This window comes from Triturus cristatus, chromosome 2_1 (genome assembly GCF_964204655.1).
Source record: "Triturus cristatus chromosome 2_1, aTriCri1.1, whole genome shotgun sequence".
Taxonomy (NCBI): domain Eukaryota; kingdom Metazoa; phylum Chordata; class Amphibia; order Caudata; family Salamandridae; genus Triturus; species Triturus cristatus.
The window spans coordinates 23,786,335-23,810,710 of NC_140581.1; the positions used below are offsets into that span (position 1 = coordinate 23,786,335).

At 47.6% G+C, this 24,376-nt stretch overlaps 1 protein-coding gene across 7 annotated transcripts in view; it reads right to left on the reverse strand.

Moving 5' to 3' along the window:
- LOC146863633 (uncharacterized) overlaps window positions 1-23,722 on the reverse strand; it is a 337,769-nt gene extending 314,047 nt beyond the window's left edge. For 5 of the 7 annotated variants that reach the window (XM_085627702.1, XM_085627701.1, XM_085627705.1 and 2 more), the window contains exons 1-3: window positions 23,598-23,721; window positions 11,601-11,682; window positions 8,490-8,552 (exon numbers count right to left, since the gene is read on the reverse strand). In XM_085627702.1, coding sequence (XP_085483828.1) covers window positions 8,490-8,552; window positions 11,601-11,664 — 127 coding nt within the window. In that variant the 5' untranslated portion in view covers window positions 11,665-11,682; window positions 23,598-23,721. Of the gene's footprint in view, window positions 1-8,489; window positions 8,553-11,600; window positions 11,683-23,597 lie in introns of all 7 variants that reach the window. The other 2 variants (XM_085627704.1, XM_085627700.1) reach the window with 2 other exon arrangements.
- Window positions 23,723-24,376: the final 654 nt, after the last annotated feature.

Here is a 24,376-nt window from a genome sequence, read left to right on the forward strand (position 1 = left end):
GATTGACTCAGAGGGATTCTCATCAGAATCTGAAGCCCCAGCCAAGACCACATCCTACACCCAGCCACCTGGGTGCCGCTGGTGGTGTAGTTCTTGTGTTGGTCATTCGGCCTTACCGTACTGACCTCGACCCCAGGGAATTTTTGTTTCCCCAGCCTGGTGGCCTGCGTTCCCCAGCCCATGACCATGCTTAGCCCATTGGCTAATGTGTGGTCCCTGCACTCTGCACCAGGCCGCCTAGGTGCCGCTGGCGGTGCAATTCAAGTGCCCATCCGACCGAACCCTACCCACGGACTCTTAAACTCAGTTCTGTTTTCCCAGAACTAAATGTGGCTCCTGAGTAATACTGTAAACATGTACTGAGTTTGCAAAATGCATTGTCTCCTTTTCTTTCCCTCAGGAAATGCATCAGCCTAGCATTTAGAGATACCTGGCTATATAAGAAAAGTAATTGAAAGTAATTCTGACTGTCTGCGAATACAAAGTAATTATACTATAACTATTTCACTGCATTCAAACTGTATTTAAAATGCATATGCTTGCAAAGTATTTTTATACTTACCTGTACCAGGCCTGGCTTAGTTCAACAAAATAAATATAACTAAATAATATTTTTATACAAACAAATTGGTCTGAGTTGAGTCTTTGAGTGTATGACATTATTTCTTGCCTGAGTATGTACATTAAACTCTTAGCACTACCCTCTGATAAAGCCTTACTGCTTGCCCACACTACCACAAATAGAGAATAAGGTATTATCTACTTTTACCAGTAGCGGCCGGCATTGCTCGCGGGTGGGGGTACAGGTGCGAGGAGTCGTGGGGTGAGGGATTTGCGGGGGTGTCATGGGGGTAGGGGATCTAGGAGAAATTTAAAAAATCATTACATTAAACTTCCCTTCCTTTCCACCGGGTCCCGCATCTTCTCAGCTCCTGCTCCTGCTCTCTTGCCAGGAACAGGAAGCAGTGGGGAGATGCTCCTCCATCTTAGTGGAGGAGTCGCCCTTGACTTTTACCTCCGCCTGCCTTTGGGAATCCACTGGACTCTGTGCCCACTCTACCTTACTTTGATATAGTAAATACAAAGCCAGCTTCCTACACTGGATACTTGTCATTACAAGTTGTCTAACTCCATGATGGTATCAAACATCTTGTCTTAATAAATCCTCACTGATGCCAGTGTTAAATTTAATAATAAATGCACACAAGGGGTACCATAGAGGGTCCACTGAGAACCAAGCCCTGGTGTGGCCTTTGACTAGTTAGCCAGCCTACAACCACCAGGCATGTTTCTGACCTCATCAGGATCTGAGCCAGTGCTCTCATAGGCCAGGAACAGTGCCTGCTCTGGGCAGATTCTTAACATCTTCCCCAGGCTCGAATGACCTTCCAAGGCAGGAAGCTTCAAAGGCTGCCTTTGAAATGCTACCCAGCATTTCCAATTTGTGGAGGATGCCAGTCCCCATGCCATTCTCCCATTTTGGTGGGAGGACAGGTGGGAAAATTAGTTAGATCAGGAGATGTGCCCACATTCAGCCAGCACTGCCCCTAAGGTTGGGCAGGCAATGTGGACACCACTTTTCCAATTTCTCCATCTTGTCTTGGAGAGAATTGGCCACCCAGGATCAGGGCTATGTCCACCTCCTTACGGAAGTGGTCATGGGAAGGTGTAATCATCCTAAAGGTAGGTAGCCCAGTGGTACTCCCTTTAACGCCCCTATATTTAGTACTTAGGTGGGATCCCTGGGCCCAAACCTCAGATTCTGATGACCTAAGAAGAAGAAGAACAGCCGCAAGGAGAAGAGGATGTGTGACTGACCTGGCACCAACTCTGTTGGCCAGCCTGTTGACTGGACTCTTGCACCAAAAGCTGACTCATCCTGCAGCTGTACTCCAGAAACCCAGTAGGCCTGCCTGCCTTGGAAAAAGAACCAGGAACTCCCTTGGATTCGAGGAACCAGTCCCTCTGCACGTCGCCGGTCAACTCCGAAGCAAAAACCAAGTGCTCACTGCTGGGTCCATCGAGTTGGTGACCCATAGTGAAGTGGCAAGAGCACTCCAAGAGTGGTAGGCAGATTTCACTGATGTTCGAAGACCCTACCTCTCTCCAAAAGACCTCCAGCCAGTGATGTTCCTTTTAAGTGCATTTTACACAGCCAAGGTTTGTTGGTAGCCAGCCCTGACCCCTTCATTCTTCTCTTCGACCATAGGGGACTTTACACCACCCGCATCTGATGTCAGAAACAACCCTGCTCCTGTGTTTTTGCATGTTTGGTGGCGTCGACTGTAAGGCAGAAATTGTCTTGGCACAACTGCTGTTAATGGACAATCCGACCGAGGCACATCTTGGGCACCCCCCTCCACCCCCCAGCAATGGACATTTCCACAATTCTCTACATCCAGCATCCCTGTGCAGGGTAATCAAGAACTGCCTGTTCCACTCGGGTCCTGGGACCCCGAAGACCCCTGCTCAGAAAGAGTAGAAACCAAATCCAACCCCAAGTGCCGTTGGCTCAAGACTGGCAAAAGCCTGTGTGCTTTTACCCCCGACTGCGACGGTGTTTGATTGATGGTGCTGCGAGTCAGCCGATTCCCCATTGCCTGCAATACTAAATGAATGCCATGTATTCTACATTGACTATCACAGTAAATACTTGATGGTGTTTAAGTATTGTCTACAGCAACTGTTTTCTACGACATTTTCAAAACGCACTTGCCTAATCGTACTGATTGTGGTGCCTAAAAATATATATAAAGATACCTGTTATTAGGATTTGCGTGCACAGTGCTTGTGCTGTGCTTGTGAAATCTTTTGTATTTAATATATCTTTAAAGGGGGCTCTTATCAGTTCCCATCGGTGAATTGCTGTGTTCATTCGGTTTGCGTGGAACTGTTGTTATGTTGTTAGATTCCCCTGGCTGCACGCATTTACGATTAATCTACTAAAGCTGTTCACACTGCTTAAGCCCCATACATTGTCAAGATCTCTTCCCATGGAAAAGGCAGAAAGCTTCTAACAGTATGCTGGAATGCTTGCTTTTTATTACTTAGTTGTGTAAAGTAGATGCTTAAGCCTTAGAACTTTTGTGACATTTCCAATATATGCCTCGGTACCTTTCTTTGCACTTTGTAGGCATTATAGGATAGATTTCTTCAACGTAATCTTTTTGACCATCATAATCAAATTTTAAATGTTGTAATGAACAATGCACATTAAAAATAAAGTTAATATACTAGAGCTATGCTATAATGTATCACTAAACAGGCAGCCACAAGTGCAGTTACCTTGCAGACAACTGAGTCATGATTTGAATGGTGCACCAGGTGCATTAGCACCGGGCACAAAAGTTGTCACAACTCCTCTAAACATGTTATATTGCTATATTTGACTACTAACCAGAGAGTCACAATTGCAATTACCTTGTAGTTAAAAGGCGTGAGAAGGTGGCCTGAGATATGCTGTCCACTAGTTCTAGTGGGCACCTTGTATCAGTCCAAACAACCCCTTATGGTGATAGGTCAAAGACAACCTTTATTGAAAGCTATCCTAGTGGTAGCTATGGAGAGCAGCCTTCAGGCTAAGTCTTGTAGGAATGTAAAGCAGCTTGTTTTACCAGTCTATAATCTCTTGAATGATCAAATGAAAGGACAACCACACCAGGTATATATTCAAAATATATGTATTTAAGATAAAACACACCCCTCTAGTCTCTTTATGAGACTGGAACTCGAAGTTCTTAGTTTACAAGATAGCAATCATCAGTAATAGCACAAATACACGTTTGGGCCCTAGGGGCGTACCAAACCATATACCAAAAAAGTGGTATAAGAACCACGACTGGAATAGACACTAGGCCTGTAGCCTGTAGAATCACTGGAACCCCAAGGAACCACCGAGGTAGTGACACGGGGACTGTATGCAGTGAGTAAACACAACCGCGGGTTCCCGTTATCTTCTATGAGCAATGTCGTGGTTGGAAATGTTAAGATTAGGGACACTTCTAATCGAGTCAGGACCAACCCCTTTTGGACTTAAGACGTTCTAGGGCTAGCACCCACGGGAGCACCGGAGTACTCGAGTTACCTCACCCAGGGAAGCCGGGTGCATAGGTGTCTTTTGGTGTTGGTCGCGTCATCGATTTCAATGGGAGCCTGCAAAGAACTGCTGCTGCCGTGAAGAGGAGAAGTGTCCGAAGAGATCCAAGCCTAGATCTAGGATGGAAGGAACCTGGAAGCTGAGGGGACAGAGTCTGGGTCACTTGCCAGTGACCGAGGGAAGGATGCACCAATGCCCACAGATGTCGGGTGCTTCAGGTGAGTTGATGGGTGTCTTGACTCTTCAGCCAGGAGGCGTCGACGAAGTCCACAAGCCGGATTCGAGCTGTGCCACAAAGTCTGTCGAGTGGTGCGGAATCAGCGACCAGAATGGACCCAACAAGCCTTGGCAACGGCAAGTCACTGCAATTAAAGAAAGGACTGCGGTGCAGACCAGCAAGGTCTGAGGGACTCACCCAGCAAGGGTAAGTCTGGGCACATCTGGAGCAAACAGAAAAGCCCAAGCAGAAAAGGAGTTGCCTTCGTTGGGACCTGCTAGCCAACGGGATAGTGATCGCGAAGGAGCCTCTAGTGGTTGCACTGAAACTGGCCCACGGGTCACTCGTGGAGTGGAGGCCAACAATCTTCGGTGCAGGAGGTGCTCAAGGCTGGGGCTACTCGAAGTCCAAAGCACAACTTCGAAGAGGACCAGGAAGATAGTGTTACTGCAAAAGTTCACGGTGTCCATGGGTCACAGTTCCACATCACCCACAATAGCCACGGGCCTCAGCTTTGCTGTGGACTCAGGGTAGCCTCGGAGAAGTCTGGAAATCCACCTCTGATGATGCAAAGACTTCGGCGTTCGGCAGGAGCTTCAGCGATGCAGACCGGTCAGTTGCTTCTTTGGTGCCTGCCAAGCAGGGGAGATACTCCTTGACCCCAAGGGAGATTTCTTCAGTCTTCTAGTCAGGATAGAAAGTCGAAGGTCCAGGATATGTGTTGCAGAGTTTCGTCCAGGGTAATCTAAAGTCCTAGGGACTGAATTCCTATACTTATAGTAAGTTTATGGGATGGATTAACTCTAAGGCCCCACCTATGGGTGGGCTTGGAAAGAGGGGTGGTAACACCCATTTTCTTTGTCCAGTTTCGTGCCAGAGCAAGGGCAGGTAGCCCCTGCAACTGGTTTGAACTGGACTATGCACAGGGACACCAAGTGTGCCCCCAGTGCAGGACTTCAAAGCACCAGAGAGTGCTCCCGCGCAACCCCAATACACATCTGCCTGTCTGGGTAGGTGGTTACACCTCCCTTCGACAGGAAACCTATTGTCAAGGCCATCCCTGCCAGAGTTTCGGTCAGCAGCAGGAGGCCAGACCCGTGTCTGTGGCAGAGGCATCCATTTTGTGATGCCAGGGCTCAGGAAAGTCCTACCGGGTTTAGCCAGTGTTAACATGTCTCACCCTCTAGAAGGGTGTAATGCTACCCCCGATGCCAGAATGGCAGGGGGGGGTAGTATTCCAAAGCATTTGTCACCAAACACGACAGGTTTTGATGCAGCCATTCCAAAGTTAGCATTTACCGCGAGGTTATAATGCATTTAAGAGTATATGGTATGGCTGTATCACAGAACAGCTATAAGGAAGTATTTCTGAAAGCTGCAGAGGGGCTCAGCTCATGCTTGGGCACCCTCTCACACAAAACCAAGCACTCTGCCTTCAGGATTGTCAAGGCCTGCCATAGGAGTGGCTTATAGGTTTATATGTGTCTGTATAATGTAGTGATATAGGTAGCCTATACCACAGTAAGGGGTGCAAGCACACCCTTACCCAGGCTGCACTAGCAGACCTGTGGTGCCATTTTGGAGTGCATCCCAGGGGTGGCATAATACATGCTGCAGCCCCAGGTAGGTCTCTGAGGTACCTATGCCCTAGGTACATAGTATACCATATACCAGGGGCTTATAAGGCATTCCAGACTCCAATTAGATATGTACCTAATGTACATGGAAACCATTTTAGAGAGGAAGCAGCTAGGCTGGGGTCCTGATTAGCAGGGCCACAGCCAGACTAAGATCGAAAAACAGTGAAACACCAGTAAAAAGTGGGGGTACCCATGTGAAGCAGATCCTACTCTCCTACAAAAGGGACTTGATTTGAATGGTGCAGCAGGTGCAGTGGCACTTGGGCCAAAAGCTCTAGTCACCCCCCTAAACCATGAGTATTGCTAACATTTTAAACTAAACAGGCAGTCACAAGTGCAGTTACCGTGAAGGCACTAGGGTGGTGATTTCAATGGTGCAGCAGCTGCGGTGACGCTAGGACCAAAAGCTCTAGGCACCCACTAAACACCTACAATTGCTATATTTCACTGCAGAACAGGCAGCAACAATTGCAGTTACCTTGCAGACAACAGGGTCATTATTTGAATGGTGCACCAGGTGCATTAGCACCGGGCCCAAAAGTTATCAGAACTCCTCTAAACAACTAATATTGCAATATTTTACTCCTATGCAGGCAGTCACAATTGCAATTACCTTTCAAATAAAAGGGACTTGATATAAATGGTGCAGCAGGTGCAGTGGCACCGGGGCCAAAAGTTGTCATAACTCCACTAAGCACCAAATATTACTATATTTTACTACTAAACGGGCAGTCATAAGTGCAGCTATCTTTCAGGCAACAGGGCCATTATTTGCATGGTTCAGCAGGTGCAGTGGCACCGGGCCCAATCATTGTAAGAACTTCTCTAAATACCTAATATTGCTATATTTTACAACTAAACAGGCTGTCACAAGTGCAGTTATCTAGCAAGCACTAGGGTCGTGATTTACACAGTGCAGCAGGTGCAGTGGCACAGGGAACAAAAGCTCCAGGCACCCCACTAAACACCTAATATTGCTATATTGTATTTCAAATTAGGCAGTCACAGCGCAGTTACCTTGCAGACAAAAGGGTCATGAGTTGAATGGTGCAGCAGGTGAAGTGGCACCAGCCCCAAAAGATGTCAGAACTCCTCTAAACACCTAATACTGCTATATTTTACTACTCAATAGGCTGACACAGTTGCAGTTATCTTGCAGTTGAAAGGGGCTTGATTTAAATGGTACAGCAGGTGCAGTGGCACAGGGGCCAAAAGCTTTAGGGACCCCACTAAAAGCAGAATATTGCAAAATGTCACGAGTGCATTTCTCTAGGAGGCACATGGGCCATGGTTTCAATGGCCCTGCAGATGCAGTGGCGCTGGGGCCAAAGGTTGCCAGACCTCCACTAACTCCCAAAATATTGCTGTATTTATCTACTTAATAGGCAGTCACAAGTGCAGTTACCTTACAGGCACTAGGGCATGATTTCAATGGTGCGGCAGGTTTTGCTACTATTTACCCGCACACTACCACTAGTAAACAGCACAATAGATTGCCTTTTTGTACATTAACACTTTAACCCCTTGTGTGCCCATGACGAGCTGGACTCGTCATGGGCCGCGGTTGCGCTGTGCCCATGACGAGTCCAGCTCGTCATGAACCCCGCCCGCTAATGTAACGGCCGGCACAGGGCGGGGAAAGGGCGTGGCACACAAGGGGTTAACAGACTTTCTGTAACTTATATTATACAACTACTCAGCAAGCTATAACTTACAACAAAAACTGCTTATTATTAATCACATAGGTAAGACCTACTGCATTTGCTAAAGCTTGTTTTTACAAATTGGTCTCGGATGTATTCATGAGTGTGTATCTCATTTATTGCCTCTGTCAATACAACAAATGCTTAGCACTGCCCTCTGATAAGCCTAACTGCTCGCCCACACTACCACAAAGAGAGCGTTAGTATTGTCCACTTTTGTCTCTGTAAACCAACCTGGGTCTCCCCGGACTCTCTGCACAGAGTACTTCATTTTAGCGCACTATATAGAGAGCCAGCTTCCTACAGCAGGTGTGCACCAGCTATCATATGTACAGCTAAGTATACGTGGGTGCTAATCTCTGCTCATAGTACTGTGGCTGTGTAGCATGTTACACGTGTGTTGAGTGGTTAGGAGACATTGTAGAGGGTGAATGGTGTCCTATGGGAGCCCATTTTCAAGGATACCAGCCCCACCATTCATAGCCACAACTTCAGATGTTTCAGCAATACAAAGGGGCGTGGCCAGGTCCAGATTTGTTGCTCATTACAGGATAATCGAAACAATGTGCGAAACTGTTGGATTCAGAGACATTAACCTTGCTGTGAGTCAACAGACCATGAGCCATCAACCTTCTGAGGCAGAAGCAAGCGCAGGAACTACAAGTCCCCTTGCAGAACTAAAGTCCCAGATGTCCAGAGTTACCTGCGCCATCTTGGGTTGGGTTTCTACATAGACGGGACCCCTCCCCCGGGCGCTCTTCAACAGAGGTCTGCAGACTGAGCAGCACCCTGCAGGAGTGTCAGACGATGGACCACACCCGGGCAATACTCACCCTTGTGTCTTCTGGACTCCTTTCCACCCAGGACTTTACTGGTGACATTTCGGTTCTCTAATCCTGCAGAGGAGAAAAAAGGTAAAGTTACTGCTGAAGCACTCAACAGAGTTTGGTGCAAAGGGGAAAGGCAAAACCTAGTGCCTTCATGCAAGTAAGAGTTAAATACTGATTCAAGGCGCTACAGGTAAAGCGGCGCTGTACTTGGCGCCACTCTCATTACATGAACCTATTGCACCAGACTTAAAAAGCCGAAAGAAGACAATTTGCACACTCATAAGCGTGTAAACGTTTCTCGTAATTTTACAACACTCCATTCTAGACTATAACAATTGCCAGAGTGTAAAACAGTATTTGGATTTGCAGTAAAATGGGTTCTTCCTGTGAAAGCCCTGGTTTTGCTTTCACTTTTGGACTTCTGGTTTTGACTTCTGCTTTTGCATAATCTTCCGGTGCCATAACAGTTCCCTTTCTGAAAGTGGGGATCCCGGCTGCTGCATCACTGCAACACGCCCCGTTCAGGGAGCCCCCAGGCTCCCCCATATCTCTGTGACCAGAGGCCACTACCCTGGAAGTGCTGTCTGGGCAGTTGCCGCGACCATGGTCACAACTGCTCAGCAGGGTCAAACTGGCCTATGGGGCAATCTGGATCTGTTTACTTGCCTGGTGGCTGATTTTTAAATGCTGATTTCTCTGATATTAACACAAACAGCGCCTACAGCAAGAACAAATGCATGCAGTCTCCCATACCTTGCAAAACATCTATACCGCATGTCTTTAGAAGTTCAAAACTTCCCAGCTTTGCAAATGTTATACACTTTTTGTAAATATTAGATTTGCTAATTGTAGACATTTCTATATTTCGTTCCCGAGACCATTTTCTGTCCTAGTCCAACCCTTCTGCCCAGAGTGTCCAACCCTCCAAGTGATCATGGATAGGCTCATACAGGGTCTAAGGAAAGCGGGTCAGAGGCAGAACTGTGTGAGCACCTGTGGACCTCGGTGCACCAGAAGCAACAGAAGTGTGTGGCTCTTTAGAAGTACAAATCCACTCCAAGGCTGCTGTGAGGGTTCTGACATCACCCCTCCCCCTTGCCCCCAATGCTTACCATTGGTTGTCTTTCTTTTCACCCTCATGTGCTTGATTCTTATTCGATGGCTACCTTCCTCTTGTATTAGTCCCGCCCCTGGAGCACAGCCTCCTTACCACCCATTCGATTGCCTGACTTGTACCCTTCCACTACTCAGATATAGGGAACTACTTCTTTGTTTTATTGAACACTCCATGAGAGGGCATGTGCTTTCTGGCTCTCTCACTTGTGTGCTGCTTCACCCCCTCAAATACGCCCCCCTATGCTGTGTTGCTCCCCACCATTCTAGCTTGTCTCCTGCAGCGCTGTATGGGCAGTCACCGCCTGCGAAAGTCAATAATAGAAGTCTATGCTTGTCCGTGGTGCTAGCTAAGAGGGCCATAGCAATGGAGTGCGCACCTCAGAGGGTCCTCAACATTGCGAACGAAAGGAGGTTGAAAGGGGGTGATGACAGAGGGATTCATTCTGTCTAAGGACGAGTGTTGTCGTCATCGTAGTTGCCGTATCACTCATCAGTGGATGGACACCATATCAGAGTTTCTTGATGTGGACTCTAAAACTGACTTGAAATACTTAATCGGACAATATGCTCCTGAAGAGAACGCCATTGCGAAAACCTACTGTTTCTGTTGTTTGATGTTAATCATTGTCAACGCCTGGACAGTCCCATTCCAAACAAGCTGTTGCCAGATAGTTGTGAAAACATCACTGTGCCACAACACTACCAGACTGGGTAGTGTTTGCAGCTTGTGTTAAACTTATAGTTGAAAGTTATCAGATAATGTGTTGGCGACACTAAAGCTAGCTACCGCCTATATGAGGAGTCGTGACTAGCGCTCTAAGGAGTGAACATAGAGGCCCTCATTTACAAGAGGCATCACTTTTTATGTGGCTCAGGACTCTGTGTAGCTTTGCATGGCCTGCTAGATATGGAGTAAAACAACGCAGCACACGTCTCTGTGTTGCCTTACTCTACGTCAAGGGGGCGTTCCATTGAGGTGGGTTTTCGCACTCAGCACCCAAGGATTTTAACCCTGCCCCAGATTTACAATATCACGTAAACTTAGGGCAGCGCAGAAACGTACGGCTTCCCCGAGCAGACTAAACAAGGACAAAATGTTTACATTTCTCCTCGATATTTCCTCTTTCTATGTGTGCTGCAGAATGGGGGAAACGCCTCTTGGGATTTGTTTTGCACATAAAGGTGCCCCTTCCTGCACATAAACAGTTCTGCCTGCAACGGAGACACCCTTGCACCATGGTGCAAGATTGCCTGCATGGGCCAGCCTGCAAAGAGCTCTGACAGAACTAGGGGTCCTGGGGTGGCCTGCAAAGGGTTGTGACAGTCAGAGCTAGGGGTCCTAAGGTCCACCCATATTAGAGGGAATTTTTATATGGCAAGGTGATTGAGTCTATAAGTAGTGACTGAATAATAAGGGCATGTTTGTTTTTCTGTGTGTATGCATCTTGATAGGAGAGCACAAGCGGTTTGAACGAAAACAAATTCTCTCCTGTTAACCGGACCCCATTAGGTGTTGGAGCTACCGTAATAGACAGGGTCTGAAACCAGGCCTAGCTCCTGGTCTACCAGTTCCGCAAAGCATCATGGGTGCTTAGTGATTTTTGGTGCTATTTTTACTTAACAATTTTGAACTTCATACCTCCAGTTCTCTTATAGGATTTTTGTTGTTTTGGTGTCATTTTGCTTAATAACTTTTTCTCTCTTTTTCTAATTGGGTTTAGGATTTTTATTGTTCAGTCTTCATTCCAACCGAATCAATTGAAAGAACAGACCTGAAACAAAGATTTTTAAAAGCACAAGGAGACCCGGGCCTGGAACACGTGCTTGTGATGACAGGGAGTCACTAGTAACCTTGTAGTGCATTCGCCCTGGCACCCTGGCACATCTCTTGGCCTATATATAGGTCAGCCTCCAACAGGAATATACATACCCTCTGTTCCCCTTACCCTCAGTCATCACCCCTACTCCCCACAGAGCACGCGCATCACCATCACTTACCGCAGGACTCCTCCAGGAAAGAGCAGATGATGAGGACAGACAGGAAGAGAGTTCGTGGAGACATGATGCAGCTCTCAGCTTCCTGTGGGTAGAGTGGAAATCATTAATGTCAAGAGCTACCCTGCAGGGCTGCATCATACCGGAGTGCCCTCATGCCCTCTCCCTTAACCTGCATCAGTGCTTAAGTTCAGCCGGTGGTTTCTGGTGCTTGGCACCAGCACTTAATTATCAGCAACGGCGCGTATGATGTCTGCCACATTGTGGCGATGTCTGTCTTATTTAGAATTTTAGCAGACGACTGGGGAGAATCCCGTAGGACCGTAGAGACTTTCACTCATCCCAACAGGACCCAGAAGAAGTGACATGAGATATATGCCTTGAGAAAGGCCTTAGTGGGGTAGCCAGATTAGCGAAACATGTGTCGGCCGGTCATTCTCGATACTTTTTGATCTTGTGCTTCCGTAATCAATTTAATGAGGAATTATGAACACATTGTCGTTGCAATTTGAAAAATGTATTCTAGAAACTGTTGTATAAACTGCAGGAGCTGTCCTCTCTCTGACAATCGGTCTCCATGTTGGTGAATTTTGGGGTGTAGCCTCCGGATAGGCTTGCCTGCATTACTACAAAGGGTCTTGTCTAGCTGCACACCCTACCTCTCTATTAACTAATCTTATGAAGTGTTGACTTCGGTGGGCATTGCTGGGGCCCCATCGAGGCTCTGTGGACGTGTCAGACTTCCTCCAGTGCACACGAATGAACCAGCTGAGGTTGGCGCATGGGCAGTGTGAGGCGTTCCCCTCATCTGCAACCTTGACCTCTTGGAGTTGAGCTCACTTATTCCAGGAGTGGAAAGGGTATGCTGTTTAGGGGCCTGATTCTGAAAATAGCTTTTATTCGGTGGCGGCTGCCTCCAATCTAAAGTGAAGGTGCAGGGAGCGGGTTGGAGAATAGTAATGCGTTTTAAAACAAGACTTACCTGCTGCTGATTCTGCCGGCCACCTCGGCGATCCTCCCGGCAGGTAACGGGGCCACAGCACAGGTCCCCACCCAATCCCGACACTGCTCTCTTGCTATACGTAGCATGAGAAAAGTGCCTGGATTGGCCTGAGCAGGATGGTCTGAAGCTCGCTCAGGCACAGGGACAGGGCGCCTGAGACAGCCGGCCAAACTGACATGCGCACGTATAAGTGCCCACCACTGCTCCTCCCTGCCATGGCCTGGCGCCGCCCCGCCCGCCCAAGACTTCATGGCTCAGGCTGCTCAGGCAGTGATAGATAAAATGATCATTGTATCGTTTTGTTGTCATTTTATGTTTCATCTGCTGGCTGTGGTCTCCTCCTCAGAGCCGGAGTGGGAGCCTGAGGCAGAAGGGTAAATGTTTAGAGGGATTGTTTGGAGACTCTCTGTCCCTGAAGGAGAGACGTCTGATGCGCCTCGCAGGTTTGCGGAGGCCTCCTCTGCCCTCCCAGCTCAGAGTCCTACACAGCACGCTTTAGTGATGTCTGCATAGCTGCCAGGTGCCCAGGTCCATGTCTGATCTGCTGGTCCAGTTCAGGGGGTTTTCGGTGAAGTGTGGGACTTTTATCCCTGTTTTCTAATGCAATAAACAAGGCTACAAGTCCCAGAATTCACATAAAGACCCAGACTGGAGCAGCAGATCACGCAGGGACCTGGACACTTTGCAGGGGTGTATATGTGTGCCAGTGTGCACCAAGATGCACCACCAGCTACATACTACCGCTCTACACGTGAAAAATACCTCCCTCTGGGGTATTGGTATTTACGCAAAAACAACAGTTGATGGACAGAATGCAGAACACTGTCATACATTCACCCCAGTACAGAGATCAGGGCCTAAATCCATCGTTTTTTTGCTCACCATGCCATTCCAGTTTCAACCCAGCCATATGCAAACCAGTCTTGACCCTGTGCCTCATGGGAACAGTCCAGCCCGAACTGTCAAGCCAGGTCCCCCCTGGACTGGAAACAAGCATCCTAGGACCGGTTTCGGGGTTTCACCCCTCTTCAGCCAGGATAGCTTGATTCCAGTGGCAGTTCGGTCCGGACTGTTCCCATGGGGCACAGGGTCAAGACTGATTTGAAAACATATGGCTGGGTCCAAACTGGGGTGGCGTAGTGGGCAAAAGAACAATGGATTTAACCCAGATCTTTTGACTGGGGGAGAATGTCTGCATTGTCAGCATTCCGTCCGTCATTTGTTTGCTGTCAGTAGTATTGGTAGTTACCACATGTGTGAATATGTCCCCTATTCACACTAACTTGTAATGAGGGCCTTGGTGCTCAGATCACACACGGCCAGGTTATTTGGCCTCGAGGCCACCATGTTCTCTATATGACGTTGTCCCTTGTTTGCCACAATGTGAGGCATCCAGAGCCGCAGGTGAGCACATTGCACCGAACCGTGCGAGGGTTCATCTGTGCTGAATTTTGAGTTCATCCTCTTTTCAAGATGAAAGTTGGCTGAGTTGACAGTAATGAGTCCCTGAGCTGCCAATGTCCCTGGTTAATGAGGCACCATAACACACTCTTTAGGGGGCCCCCAACACGAGTGGCCTTTGAATGCCCTGGGGCTGGGAGCAGCAGTAACCCCCCCCCGCCCCCCTCCCCCCCATGGCTTGAGCAGATCTGCGGAAATTCCATGAATCTCCTCCTGTCTCCTGGAGACTCCGCCTGCTGCACACGGTTGAGATCGACGCGTTAAATTATTGAAGGCAACAGGACCGGACTAGGAACCGAAAGTAGCCCGGGCAATTTTCTCGGACCAGCCCCTGGGGAAGCACTTCCTGGCCCCGACAGGCTGGAAACGCTTGTTTGCTGCTTTTGTTACTAGGGGCCACTACTGCAGAACTGCTGCAAAACCGGCCCACATTGGCCAAACCGGCCCCCACCCTTCCATCCTCCCGGGGACACACCTGATGCCCGCTTCAGCCAGTCCGGCCCTGGAAGGCAATGAGGAATAACCTGGGGGACCAGAGCTGGAATGACTGATCTCTCCTCGGGGTCCGAGGTGGAACGGGTCGGATTTCCCCACCCGTAGAGTTGCTGGTATTCCCGGGATCGGTAGCCCTGGGGCGGGTCCTTTCGTAATGAGAGCCCGGGCTCAAATGCTGCCCTTGCTTCGGATTGTGCTGACAACTGAGATGCGTAACATGTCCCACTTCCAACACACCCCAAGGTGGCGTCAATCAGACTCAGAGCTGTCCTGTCCTTTAATGCGGACAGTAACACGGCAAGCCTGTCGGCAGGGCAGAAACGCTCCAGTGGCTGTCTGGCCATTACCTCAAACTGGCTACTGTAAAGGCTCTAGGTTCAGGCCCTCATGGCCTCTTTGCTGCAGGCGCTCACATTCCCTCTATCAGCCCAGCTAAGAGTCTTGCTGCCCAGTCAACGGCTCTCTGCACGGAGCTGGGACGTTCCTCCAGGCCCCTGTGTCTCACATCCAAGGATAGATGCGCCTCTGTGACGTCAGCAAGAGCCTCACCTCACCCTGCCTTCCAGGGCAAATGAAGAGTTAGATATTAGGGTGCAGGGCGTGCGCAAGACATGAAATGGGGGACAATCCTGCCAGTCTAGATACACCCTCTCGGAGGTGTTCCTGAGGTTTGAGGTGTCCGGAGCCCCCAAAATGTAGCCACCCCCCCCAGGGGAGGAACGGTACTGCGCCTCGTACCTCAGGCTTTCCTACCTGTATCTTTGAAAGGGGGAGGTGTGGGAGGAGGAAGGGGTGTGCCCAACGTGGTGCAAGAGCAATGCAAACCTTAAGATAGATCTATGAAGTCACGCACCCTCACTTTGCGTGGCTCTGGGTGGCAACAAAAATATGGAGCAACACAGAGCAGTGCAAAAGAGAGGCGTAATGTGGAGACATATCTTTATTTCTCCTCATTGGTTCCTCTCTCTAAGAGGGCGGCATTCTGCAGCACACATTGAAAGAGAAAAAGACTCTCAGAACTGTTCATGTGCAGGAACGTGACCCTTCCTGCACAAAAACAGTCCTACTAACAACGCAGGCACCCTTGCACCTTGGTGCGAGGGTGTGTGCATTGGTGTTAGGCAGCCAAAAGGGCGTCAGCGTAGGGGAAAGGCAGAAATGTGCCTTATTGTCCTAAATACAGTGCATTCCTGCCCTCTACCTGTCACTGCTGCGTGGTGGGACTTCCCCATAAATAGCCCCCCCCAATAGTTAGTGAGACTACTCCAAATCGGAATTAAGTGGCTACTTTTAGACCCCGCCTGTTTCATATGGTGATACTAGCTAACAGGATTTTAAGTGGGCCGGGTCTCACCGGGTCTCAGCACCGGCGGTGTTTTTTAAGGGGGTCTCGAAACGGGTCTCTATCGGGCTCTGTTTTGTGCCCTGGCACAGGCGGTCCATTTTTTTTCCCGGACTGCAGTGACAGCAGGCACATGGGTGTGCGCGTGCTCACACTGCTCACTTCTCACGAGTGGAGAAGTTACCCCATTACGTCATGTCAGGTGAACATTGTAAGGGAAGGGAAATCCTTTAAAGAGAGTCATTTTCTCTCTGGATTTCCCTTCTCTTGTTGAATCTCAGGAGCAGCAACATTGCCGTGGTGTCACCAGGGCTTTAAGTGGAAGTGTTTTTTCAATATTATATACGAGCCATAGTTGCTGCTCATTTATATTATGCAACTAGCAACCATTGACAAAGCCAATAGTCCTGACTTCTAGGCATGATGTGACTTGTTGTATCATATATCTGGACTCAATGACAGGAACAGCAAAATACAAGTCGGGTGGCACACTCTGCTATAAACAGATTTCTAGTTTACATGTTTTTAAGCCACACCCTTAATTACATTGACCACGCGCCTTTGAGAGACCCCCCAGTTTTGTCATCCCACTTAAAGCCCTGCTAGCCCAGTTTATTATGTCAATGACCTCTGATTACCTCTGCCACCCCGCGCCACCACCATGGCGATGAGGCTCCGGGCCGGCACTGTCCCTTGGCATTGCTCCACCTACGGGAGAGACATCCACGGCGGAAGTAGTGACCACACCGCTGTGTCCTGTGCCACTCATCGCACTCACACAGTTTATGCAGCTGCTTGTCCCACACCCCTGTCCTGGCAGACAGAGGTGCCAACTTACTGGCTAGCTACAAGACTGCCAACATCAATCCCCCTTCACTCTCCTCTCCTAAAATTTCTACTCAATTCACTATTCAGACCATCTCTTGAGTCAGAACTAACCAGCCTTCTTTCTCTTCCTTGACACCCTCATACAAGAATCTGATCCCTATCCCCCTTAACAGCCCAAACACTCACATCACCAAAACAGTCGCATCAGAGCTACATGTAGCAAGAGGCAGCACAAGTGGATTACGAAGAAGTAACGGAATGAACTTAACATTCTAGAGCCTGCTGGTGACTCCATGAAGCGTATTGACTGAACGCTTAAGGTACAGATACAATTGATCTGACCTCTCAAAATTTAGAGTGGTGAGTACACCATTCTGTGTAGAAGGAAGCAGTTTCCACACACACAATCCGGTCCTGACGAAAGCCCCAAGATTGCACAGAGGGCTGAAACATGTTGACCAACCAGAAGTGCGTACGATAAGTTACTCATTCTAAACGCACGACCCTACTTTTTAACTTCCCAATCACTGCCTCCTAATAAATTATTGAGGTTAGAAGTGACTTAGGGATTTTATCATTCTATTTCTCTCACTTTATCACGAGCACACATTCACTCTTATCTCTGACCACTACTGTCAGTACCAAAAAGGTCTTCCTCCAGGTGGAGGTCAGCATTTTACAAATAAAATGACCCTATGATGATGCTGAAACCGTACACTAATGGCGGAAAATGAAAATATACCGCCCTCGACCTGTGTAGATGTATGAGGGTCTTTTTATGACGGAAACAACCGACAAGACCTTGGTAACACAGGACAAGTGGTCCTTTCTTACTTGATTCATAACTAACGTTTGGAAGCCGGATGGACCTCAGCTTCTTTTTCCCTCTATTTGATTACTATAGATAAATGCATACACATAAGGGTATTAGCAAGGGAATAACATTGTTTTATTCATTTCCATGTATTAATTACGTTTTGTGTTTCTTTACCTTAAGTTGACTATTTCGGCCTGCTAAAAGATGGCCGCCAACCGAATCCACACTAAAGTACATGACTTCATGCGATTGACAGCAGAGGAGGGCGTCTGCACTGACTACGTAGCAACCTCTCCTTGAACCCCTGTACCAGGTCCATGAAGACTACTCTGGGCGAGAAGCCAATGTCCCTGAACACGGATGAAAATGTTGCGAAGTGGGAACCAAAAGCCACCTTTCCACAATAGACTGATACAATCAATCAATCAAAGTATGCTTTATTCGAAGGATATTCATAAAAGCAAAGTGCAACTACAATAACAATTCATTAAATACATTAAAAATACTATTAAATACAATACATTCCGATACTACATACTTTGACAAAATCTAGTTAAATTACACCGTGAGGGAGACATTAATTCATTTGGCGGGGGTACTATTCAAATCACATACGGGTTGACATGTCTGGATCCCTGGATTGGACATTCCGTGATAATAACAGTGGATGCTTACTATTAAAACAAAGGTATTTAAATAATTAAAAGTTTTTAAAACAGAGTACATACAATAAAATCCTAAAAGTTAGCAGGGGGGAGAATAGTAAAAAAACTAGCAATCTCCCCCATTCAAGAGAATAGTCAATTGACTAGCAGTCTCATTCTAATCATCCACGCCCATCCTATATACTTTGCAGTGGCAATTAAAATCCAAGACAATGTACTAGTGCATATAATGCGTAGGGCAACAGTCCCTCTAGTGGTTCCTAAATTTTTACACATGGGAGTAAGCCATTTTCGCCGTGGAGCAGCATAGATTTCACAAGAAAACAAGAAATGACCAATAGTTTCATTTTTTGTGCCACAGGCAGGACAAATTGCACTGTTTCCCGCTTCCCATTTTGCTGTTAATGATCTAAGTGGGAGTGCTCCAGCTCTTAGTTGGAATAGAAGCTTCCTATCTCTTGTCTTGGTTATGATATCCCAGTAAGGCTCAAGATGGGGGTACATCTTGGCCTCTAGGAACTCTCTAGTCATGTTACCAACACTTGAGCTACACCAATTCCGCTGGGCAACCTTCTCCCAATAAATAATCTTAATCATACTTTTAGAAGGGAAGGTTGCTCCTGCAGGATCTTCCCAAAGTGTACTCAGACCAAGCTCGAACAAAGATGCCCTAAGCGCTTTCAGCCAGCCTATTTTATGGTGAAGGTCTGTTCTTATAATGTCTAAAAAAACCCCTGCGTAGTGGGTAAGCGCAGGCGTGGTCCATAGCCTGCGCCAGTATAATATTGGGCGGAGCCGTGCCATGTCTACAATGGCTCTTCTGCCCAAGTCGTACATAAGGGGCAGCAACGGGGTGCTTTTGGGAACGCCTGTAATGGCCCTAAAAAATGTATTTTCTGCAAGTTGAAGTGCCGGCATTTTTTCGAACCCCCACAACTCAGCACCATAAAGTACAGAACCCAGAGCTTTAGCTTCATAAACCTGTAAAACAGGTTTCATAGGTTTGGTGAATGACTTTCTGTGTTCTGAGCTGATTGTACCTGCCAATTGCCTATGTTTAATTGTTGCAATTTCAATATGGTGCCGCCAAGCCTGTGCATTGGATATATGCATTCCCAAATAAGTAAAATTGTTGACCACCTCCAATGGACGACTATTTAAGGTAATTTTTGTCTTACAACTGCGATGGGGTTTAAAAGTCATCAGCTTCGTTTTTGTAATGTTTACTTCGAGGCCATACTCTTTACAAAATTGGTCAAAAATTGACAAAGCACACTGCAATCCACTTGGCGTTTTTGCTAGGATGAGTGTGTCATCCGCGAACATTAAAATAGGAATTTTGACGCCATCTAAAACAGGAGCATCCACTTGAACGGAAGTCATACGTGCTACAACATCATTGATATAAAGTGTGAAGAGGACTGGGGCCATCGAACATCCCTGTCTAACGCCCCTCTCTACAGGAAAATCTGAAGTAACTGAGCCTAAGCCACCCCACTGTATTCTTGCATAATTCGATTCGTGGAGTCTCATTATCATAGATAACAAATCGTTTGGGACGCCCTGCTTCTGTAAAACCGACCATAGCTTTAGTCGAGGGACTAGATCAAAAGCGGCCCTTAGATCGACAAAGGCCGCATACAAGCTTCCTTTGCCGAGCACCACCGTCCTCCATTGAATCAAGGTGAAACGAAAGACCTGATCCACCGTACTTGTAGAACGTCGAATAGACTGATACATTCCTGACCTGGGAACGATTTTCCCATACGCCTAGTTTAATACATCATCCGTATGAGAACTATTAAATTGTTGCTTAAAATCTTGGGACGGGGCTGAATTCAGCCAATGAAAAGCCTAGAAAATATGAAATGTTTCTATTATATGTAAATTTTAGTATAAATATTAGTAGTCCAGAGAGGAAAATTAGGTTACCACCCAACGATCTTGAGACGCACCCTGATCGATGCTATCCACGACGCTGACAGCAGAGGACGGGACGCTAGACTCTTTGATGATTTTCTGAGGACCCGATTCTGAGTTAGAGAACGACAATTAGCCAGAATAGGTAATTATGACACAAGATACTATTGCATTTGTTAGGATTTTAACCTGCAATTTAATTAGATAAAGAAAATTATTGTTTGAAGAACTGTGTCGGGTGGTTACTTCTTGAAAATGTTTATTTTATTAGTATAAGAATTAAAGTGTTTGTCATCAAATCTCTAGTTCAACTAAATGATCCTATTGACCTCCGGATGGAGGAATTGTTAGGGTAAATTAAATAGATGTGGTTTCCTCCATCAAAAGGAAATAGAGCTGTAGTTCGGAAGATAAGTTGAAGATCTCTCCTCTGTAGGCACGGATAGATTGATGAGAATGAATGTTGGTGTTATGGGCCCCACCAGCGTGTAATGTGTGTGTGTACGTGTGACTGTGAAATCATTCCGTCCGTGGAAGGAAAAGGAGATTTTGTGTTCTGAACTGCACCAGTAGCGCTCGTGGCCTCCTCCACGCTGGATCTCACCTCACGGGGAGGTATGTAGTAAAACACCTGTCCGTATGTAGTGGAGCGTGCACACGTCACAGGCACCCAGGGGCCAGGCTCGGCCGAGGGGATAAATAAATGGTAGTGGGGCCGCTTATGGCCCTTTCCACACTGGATCTCAGCTGCGAGCACTGACCCTACATCAGGGAGGTGTGTAGTGAAACACCTAGTGGTACGTAGTTGGGCTTCACACGTCACATGCACCTGGGGCCCGATTCACAGAACTAACTTGAGACAAAATCCTAAACTTACTACCATTTGGTATTCACAGAAGGCACTTACTCATTTCGGTATTCACAGAAGTTAGGAGTCCTAACTTTACTACTCCTAAACTGAGAAAAATCCTAACTTTAAGACTTTCGGTATTCACAGAAGGCATTTAGGAGTCCTAAAGTTAGAAGTCCTAACTTCTGTGAATACCGAAATGAGTAAGTGCCTTCTGTGAATACCAAAGTGAGTAAGTGCCTTCTGTGAATACCAAAATGGTAGTAAGTTTAGGATTTTGTCTTTAGTTAGTTCTGTGAATCGAGCCCCTGGAGGCCAGACACGGCCCAACGTGTAAATGAACACAGGTGGTACCACCCCACAACCAGGTGTCAGGGTCCTGTGTGCTCCTGTGTACCCCACACCGCCTGCCTGCTGCACTGCGCCCAAACCGTTAGTGGTATCAGAGATGCGAGTAGGAGTCACAATGATGATTTTGTTGTAAATAATTAGAATTGAAAATGTCTCAATTATGAAACGATGAGACAGTGAATTTCACAGTGCTGAGGTCTGTGTAAGGGGTACTGGTCTCTGCGGTGTGTCACTCATTGGTCTCCACTTCACAGCACTTTCCTCTCTTTCTGTTAGACACTTACGGCCTTTTTCTTCCCACATTTTCCTGTAATCTCTGATCTGCATTTCACACACCTCAGACTTTCCTCTTCACCGCCCTCTTTTCACTCCATCCTGCATGTTCTTCCTTGTATCTCCTTCACTTCACCATCCCCCGACCACACAATCCACCCCCTCACCTGTGAGGCGGGCACTTTCAATTATTGTCATCCTGTAAACATTTGAAGAGCTGTGTGCCTCAGCTCGGTGAGCTGTAAAGAGGCCAAGGATTGGATGAGCACGTATTGTGCGCACTTTAATGGCCCTCTCACAAACACTGTAGAACCCGCAGTGCCTTTAGCCTTCGCCGCAGCGCTCTCAATGGCGCTGTGTTGCATCCACCAAGGGCCTGAACTCAGACACCCGGGTGCACAGCTCAGAGCACGTACTATACAAGAGAAGTACGCTGCATGAGGAAAAAACTACAGAGAAGGCAAATACTCTTGGGAAAGTAAATGAAGTTAAACGTGTGAAATGTAACCAGGGATTACCTCACTGGCGTGCCTTACGTTAAGGTTTGCAGAGTCATTGTTCAGAAGCCCATCACTGTTTTTGCCGGTCACATTCGGGAATATATCAGGACATATTCAGCAGCGCCTGCGCGTTGTCTGCCTTCCATTCAAAGCAGCAACCTGCAGGCATTAACATTAGCTAGGCCCAAAACAAAAGCCTGGCTTAAAAAGCCATCAGCCCTCCTTTTCTTCACGAATCATCTTGGCTGAGAGCCATCTGGAGCCTAAGACATGAAGCAATGAAATGGAAGGACACAGAGGCGCTCAGGTACTCGCAGGTACTCAAGACAGACTGCAGGGGGCGGGCTTTCGACTCTGTTCAATCCCTGATGTAAGAGATGCGCTTGCACTGCAAGAAGGCAAGATGTATCTGTTCGCACGAGGCAGGACACAAATATTCATTAAAATGGCATCTACTATTCGTTTTGTTTCATTTTTTAACAGCGCTTCTCATCCCAGTCTAGGGAGCCAGAGCGCTTTACATCACACACAGAGGCACAATAAATCAGACAAGCGCGAAAATCAACGTATATAAAATGTTACCGAAGACAATGACTTGAAGGCAGGATATAAGGCGCGCAGTAAAGTCACGATATGAAGAGTTACACAGTGATCGTGGTTGTTTGTACTGTCAAGGCTTGTTTACTTCCCACAGGAAGCTTTCTTTGCAATCTTAGAATAACACCAGATGAGAAGAAACTGGATCTAAACCCATGACCTGCAGTTTGCACACAGCTCCTTGATTCCGGTAAATATATCGCTGCGCTATATCAGAAGGATTTAAACAAACGAATGAACTGGAAGTAACAAAACTCTCTCAGTGTGAGAAGCAGAACCCACTGAATGATCAAAATAAAATGCCAATCTGTGATCTGCACCTTATAGAATGTGCTTCGCAGCAGGCGCATTAACACTCGGTGCTATGATGAGTGAAAACTGTGAGTGAGTGGACAAAGCACAGAACTCTCCCAGACCTGTGCTAACCACTACAGTTATCTCACCGCTATCAGAATCCCCTCACAATCCCACCCGGACCGACCGCCGCAGCAGGTGTCTGGACCCTGTGAGGTATTCAAAAGGCAGCCACTTTCTGACCACGTAAGTGATCTAGAACACAGCTGGTGTCACTTACGTCCTTGTTGCCAATTTCTTTGCAGCAGATTTTCTTTTGAATTAAAACTGTAAATCGACAGACTCTGCATTTCAACGGCCGCCCTCGTGACTCCGCCCCTTTCCTCTGCACACCTTGACCCCCTAGGCATGGGTCCTGGAGTACATTTGTCCCAGTTTCAGCCCCCCCCCCCCAGGCCCCCCTCCGTGACACCCATGTCCGTGAGTATGCCACTTGTAACCCCCTGATGTAGTCCCCCCCTCCCCCCCCCCAAGGAGTGCCACCCCGGGAGGGCAGAACTAACACCCCTTGCCCAAGGGTCCCAGCGGCGTGGGCAGCGCTCACCTTCTAACCGAGGCCCGCTTCCGGGTGCCTGTGATGCCACCAGCTCTCTCAGGGCAGGTGCCAGTCTGTCAGTGATGCCGGGGGCGGGGGCGAACTCTGCAGATATAGCGTCCCCTATGCAAATAACAAGGAAGCACAGAACACATCACTCACCGCGGGCAGGTGAGTGATGACGTCAGGCAGGAAGGACACATCTGCAGGTGACTGCCCCCATGCACTGGGCACCTTACCACGCGCTACCAGCAGGGGTCCCACTGAAGGTACAGCGAGCAGTGATGAGAGAAGGTGAGGGCATCTGGCCATGTGTGATCCTGCGCAAGTCTGGGTCCTTGGATTCAATAAATACTCTTGGAAATCTTCCGGCCCTGCATTTATTGCCCGATTTCAAAATCTTGAAACACAGATCATTTCGTGAAAAATATATATTACCCCACAGAAATCATCGCACAGGAATCCGAAATACCACCCTGCCTTCACCCCCTTCACTGCGAAGGCCCCTGGTATCTTATCCCGAAGGTTAGTGAGTCTATCACTCAATGAGAGTATTAGAGTATAATCCTGTACAGAGGAGGGGCGGAGCCTATCATCGTGTGAGTATCAGAGTAAGGGTCAATGAAAGCGCGAGTATCAAAGCAAAGACAGATCATAGTGTGAGTATCAAAGCAAAGACAGATCATAGTGTGAGTATCAAAGTAAGGACTGATCATAGTGTGAGTATCAAAGCAAAGACAGATCATAGTGTGAGTATCAAAGTAAGGGCCAATGAAAGCGTGAGTATC